Below are 6081 nucleotides of genomic sequence, written 5' to 3'. Positions count from 1 at the left end.
TTTTTTACTGTTTTTTACCATCAACATTATCATCTTTATTATTGTTATCATCATTGATGTCATTATTGCTATTATTGTCATAATTATTAATATTATCATTATTATTGTTGCTGTTATTTTTGTTCTTATGTGATTATTATATTTATAGATGATGATAATAACAACAATAATAATGATAATAATTTTGATAGACATTCTCATTTTTGCTATCACTATTTTTTTTTCATTGTTATTACTATCATCAGCAGCAGAGAATTAATTCATTATCATTTTATCATTATTATTGTCATTATCTTTATTATCATTATCATTGTCATCATTACAATTAGTCTCACTATTCTTACTATCAGTTATTATCATTATCATTCATTAGTATCATTATTATAATTATCATCATGATTATTGTTGTTTTGGCTATTTTATCATTTTGTCATTATTATCCTCATCATATTTTTACTACTATTATCATTATTATTGTAATTATTATACTCAGCATTAAAATCTTTATCATCATTATCCAAACTATTTTCATTATTATCATTCTTATTGCTATTATTATGCTTATCATTACTATCATTCTCATTCTCATCATTATTATTACCATCATTACTTTTATCATTGGCGTTATCATTATTATTATTACCTCTATTATAATTTTAATATTTTTATAATTATTATCATTATTATTATTATCATCATTATTATTCCATCATCATCATGATCTTCATCACAATCATCGTAATCATAATCATCATTCTCATTAGTTTTATTATCATCATAATTGCTATTATCCTTATCATTACCAGTATGATTATTGCCTTGATCATTATTCTTTTATAAGATTTTGAAATCGATTAATGTTTAAATGTAAAAGGAATCACCTAGCCAGCTTACTAAAATAGTGTGATATATATTTGCTCTGCAGAAATCGGGAATCTGAAACACAACATTTAACGTTTTGTGCTCAATGAAAATATTATAATGGATGGGGGGTGGGGTGGGGGTGGGATGATTTTATGGGTAATCAGCGCGTGTGAAGATGTGCCACCGATTAAGATGCATAAATCAATTAAAAAATGTAATTTGTCTTCACTGGATTAATTGCTTTGGAATGGAAATAGAGAGAGAGAGAAAAAAAATTAACATGGCCCACAACTCATATTTTTGTTATTTTACCCAGACTTATGAACATCGACATCTCACTTCTGATTTTTTTTTCAGGTCACCCCTAAAACAGGGGCTACAAATACCTTAACCTTTGTTTTCATTTGTTTTTCCATGCCGTCGTCGTTTGTCGTCTCAATGCAGATACTGTTGTCGCCGTAATTGTTCTTGGTATCATAATATCATGGTAACAATATGTCTGTGGTAATCATAGAGTTATCATAAACGTTGTTATTATTACTATCCTTTTTTATCATTGCTGTTTTTACCGTTATGATTAGTATTTATAACATCATCATACACTTACACTCCACTCTATAGCTGCATAAAGGTTCTACGAGACAGAAAGCAAAATGTCCTCGTGATCCGTATAAGCTTTTACTATTACTCCCACTATGGTTATTCTGGTCTCCACAGTATTCAGTACTTACTTGGAATTCTGTGATTACTATTTACCAAAACTCGTGTTACGAAGATTATTAGATTGGTTTCATGTGTGCGAGGTTGTAGTAGCCGAGAAAAAAGTAGTTACATGGAGTGAGTGGGAGGTAGAGAGCCTGTTTTACGAAGGTCAAGGTTGTAGAATATGGGTGGGACCTACCGGCACCGACAGGGTCAAAAGGAGAACTAGTGCACGTATATAAAGCTCAGGCAACTGGTTCGCTACATCAGTTCAATCTACATCTGACCAAGATGAAGTTTGTGAGTGTCCTGAAGGATAAGTGAACTGAAGTCTTGTTGCTGATACAAACCAGAGAACAAGCTATTGACATGTACATTGTAATATAGACTTATGTAAAACTCACTCCACAAGTAAATGTGGGTGTGTATGCAGTCATATGTGCGTGCATTTGAATGAATACATCTACACATGCGCAAGCAAATGCCTTAACGCAAATATATACAATATTCCTAATATGTCCATTGCAGATCATCCTCGCCGTTGTTGCCGCTGTGGCCTTCGCCGCCCCCCAGTACAGCTCCAGCGAGGAGGCTGAATTTATCCCAATCCTCAAGGACGACCGCGTCCACGAGGAAGATGGAACTTACAGCTTCGACTTCGAAACAGCCAACGGCATCAGCTTCTCCCAGGCTGGATCCCCCGACGGCGATGAGGACGCTGTGATCAAGGCCGGAGAATACTCGTGAGTATTAATAACTTTACGTAGTTCTGATACAGTATTCTTGTTTATTTGACATATATTTTCTTGTAGTATATAATATCGATTGTAGGTGTATCTTCATTTCGTTTCTGTAACGTTACAGCTACACCGCTCCTGACGGCACTGAAATCCATCTCCGCTTCGTGGCTGACGACAACGGCTTCCAGCCCGAGGGCGACCACCTGCCCGTGGCTCCCGAGTTCCCCCACCCGATCCCTCAGTTCGTCCTCGACCAGATCGCCTTCGCCGCCGAGGAGGATGCCGCCCGCGCCGATTCCGACGAAAATTAAATCTGATTTTTTCCGAAAAAAATGTGATACTGTTGAACCTACCCAAAGAAATGTATTTATTTATTGTGTATTGTCACAAATATATCGAGTGAATATCAATTATGTTTCAAAATCCATTTTCATAAATCGCGTCTTGTAAAGACGATTGCCAGTTGGACTATATACCACTTTATACCATAATAATGACAAATATATCATGATCATACTTCTGACCTTGCAGTTAGCTTGTAACCTTTCCACAATTATATTTTTTTTTCGCTATTTTTTGTTTTTTGGTTTCTTGGCAGAAATATATACCAGTATCAGAAGAGTATACCATTATATTATCATTCTTTCATACAAACTTAACTTAGAACCAAAAATGAAGGAACAAAACTCAACAAACTTAAAAATGGCAGTATTTAAAAACGAAGGAAATTAACCCACGATAACATTCAACCGGATTCTAAGCACCTTGCATTTCCTGATCACCGTGGATGGGCTGAGTCATGGTAGAGCTCTGAGCTGTGATAAACCCTATGATGACTTAATCCAACCGTGGTGCCCGAGTTTGGAAATCTAAAGCGCTTACAAAAGGCTCCTACAGCAAATGTTATTAAACAGCAATGCCGTAACTGAAATCGCCGAGAACAAAGGAAGTGTGTTTCATGATAAAAAAGCTTGTGAGATGAGTTAGATGAGATAAGATGAAGCCACGAGATCAATATATTACATTTTAGGAAGCCTTTCAACCTCATGAAACTATGGATTAATCATTTCAATTGGTGAATGCTTAAATTATCTGCGAGCGTTATATATATATATATATATATATATATATATATATATATATATATATATATATATATATATATATATTATCAGGGTCTTCATCATCGCTAATGCCATTATTATTGCTCTGTTATTAATATCATCATCATTACCACAACTTACAATAGTAGTAGTGTTGGTAGTAGCAGTGTACTTAGTATCGATGTTGTATTTCTGTATTTTTAGTTGCTAGGTGTATATCCGTCACGATCATGATTTTTATCAGCAAAATTAATTAAGTTTTAACATCAGTAATAAGATTCATTGGCCCATTTTCTCTCAATTAAATCGTTTTGTGGTCACATACACTGATTACTATTATTGTATTATAACAATCATGATAATCTGCTTAATTGAGGTAGCTAATCACCTTTAATTAAAAAAACAAAACAAGAATAAGGACATTTATGCTGATAGTAACGGTAGATACCTTGATAATAACAATAATCCTTATGATTATAACGGTAATGAATATTGTTTCAATAAAGTAAACATGTCAAATGCCATTATTATTGAAATAATAGTTATGATGATGATAATTATAGCAACAACAATAATAATAACAATAATGAGGATAATGATAATGATGATGATAATAATTATAATGATATTACTTCTACTACTACTACTACTAATAACAATTTTAATAATAATGATAATAAAGATAATGATGATGATCATGATAATAATAATGAGAATTTTAGAAATAATGGTAATGCATATTACTATCATTACTTATAATGATAATGTGGAGAACAATTATATTCAATTGCTATTTCTTATCACGAGCTATAATCCTGTGTTTTTCTTATTGTTCCCCTTTATCCTCATAAGTAGAAGACAGTAAATCACACGAACCAGACGCACACGCGAATGATAATCATTCGGTTAACAGTTCATCAATTTGTCAAAATGAAACATGGTCAGACCTTTTACTCTTATTTGGGCTTATCACACTTCCATAGTGACAAAACTAAATGCTTTTCGTGGAGATACTCTGATAGGTCAGTTCCAATTTCCTCAAGCATACTGCTATTGATTTATTTCCCTTCCTATAAAATCTATCGATCTTTATGTGAATATTAGCACTAACTCGTACAAAATACAATTAACCTGTTACTTGTAAGGAGGAATTGCTAAAGAATGAGACTAAAGAAGTGAATGGAAGGTCTTTGCTACTAAGAAAAAGTCAAGGCTGTAGGACTCAGCGTGCGGTTATGGACAAAAGGAGAACTAGAGCACGTATATAAAGCTCAGCCAACCAGTAGGGTACATCAGTCCAGTTCACATCCAACCAACATGAAGTTTGTGAGTGTTCCAGAGGACTTTTAAGCCTTTTTTTTTCTTCTAATTCAGGCGAACTGAAAAATAGTTTTAATAGGGTTTATTATATATTTTTTCTTGTTAGTGTTATTAGACTCAAATATGAATTGACAAATAGACATGTGTGTATTTTGCATAGGCAGAGATACACACACGCAGATATGTATACGCACTCATATGAGAGAAAAAGATCTGTGTTGTGTTCATATAGATACATAGACATTCACGTAGCTGTTATCTCTTGCTTTATCACTAAAATATATCTTTAAATCTCAGATTATTCTCGCCGTTGTTGCCGCCGTGGCCTTCGCTGCCCCCCAGTACAGCTCCAGCGAGGAGGCTGAGTTTATCCCAATCCTCAAGGACGACCGCGTCCACGAGGAAGACGGAACTTACAGCTTCGACTTCGAAACTGCCAACGGCATCAGCTTCTCCCAGGCTGGATCCCCCGACGGCGATGAGGACGTTGTGATCAAGGCCGGAGAATACTCGTGAGTATTGATGAAGATAGTTATTGTGATTTTTTAATTCCCTTTTCGTCTACTTTGACTGATATACTTATTTTCCAATAAAGACATTATTCCACTGCTCTTATGTTACAGCTACACCGCTCCTGACGGCACTGAAATCCATCTCCGCTTCGTGGCTGACGACAACGGCTTCCAGCCCGAGGGCGACCACCTTCCCGTGGCTCCCGAGTTCCCCCACCCGATCCCTCAGTTCGTCCTCGACCAGATCGCTAAGGCCGCCGAGGAGGACGCCGCCCGCTCCGATTCCGACGAAGAATAAATATGAACTTTTCTAACGAAGCTTTAAATAGAGAAGCTACCCAAAGAAATCTATTTATGTATATGAGTATTATATTTTATCAAAATATATCATATAAATGTTAACTTTGTTTCATAACCCGTGGCTTGGTAATATTCATAATAATAGGACCAAGTTAGGCAAATCATTATTCATATTTTAGTTCTGATAAATATGTTATGGCCATCTTTATTATACCTATGATTATCTTAATTATTTCTTTGATAATTTTTATCGCCATTATTGTTGCTAGGGGGTTACGTTTTGCCTTTAGTTTATAGACAGGTTGAAATTCAATGGTTTGTTTACCGAAGTGTGAGGAGATAGTCTTACACTTCATCCAAATCAGCATCCACTTCCAGGATGAAGTTAAAAGAGCTCTAGCTGTTAAAAATGGTGCATTACCAAAACGTGTACTTTGGTGTACACACATACACACACATATAAACATATCTATACATGTGTGTATTTGTATGCGTGTCTATTATTGGTACTACTGTGAGTAGTATTATCAAGATGGAATT

At 34.8% G+C, this 6081-nt stretch overlaps 2 protein-coding genes across 2 annotated transcripts; both read left to right on the top strand.

The window, feature by feature from the left end:
• Positions 1-1828: 1828 nt before the first annotated feature.
• On the top strand, positions 1829-2716 carry LOC113802602 (cuticle protein CP14.6-like). The gene is made up of 3 exons (XM_027353207.2): positions 1829-1866; positions 2095-2309; positions 2431-2716. Exons 1-3 carry the CDS (start codon positions 1858-1860, stop codon positions 2615-2617), a joined length of 411 nt encoding a protein of 136 aa, XP_027209008.2. The 5' UTR covers positions 1829-1857; the 3' UTR covers positions 2618-2716.
• A 1979-nt stretch (positions 2717-4695) lies between these two features.
• Positions 4696-5643, top strand: LOC113802603 (cuticle protein CP14.6-like). Its single transcript, XM_027353208.2, has 3 exons — positions 4696-4735; positions 5027-5241; positions 5353-5643. Exons 1-3 carry the CDS (start codon positions 4727-4729, stop codon positions 5537-5539), a joined length of 411 nt encoding a protein of 136 aa, XP_027209009.2. The 5' UTR covers positions 4696-4726; the 3' UTR covers positions 5540-5643.
• Positions 5644-6081: the final 438 nt, after the last annotated feature.

The sequence above is a fragment of the Penaeus vannamei genome, chromosome 13, assembly GCF_042767895.1.
Source record: "Penaeus vannamei isolate JL-2024 chromosome 13, ASM4276789v1, whole genome shotgun sequence".
NCBI lineage: Eukaryota > Metazoa > Arthropoda > Malacostraca > Decapoda > Penaeidae > Penaeus > Penaeus vannamei.
This window is presented reverse-complemented; position numbering and strand designations above follow the sequence as displayed.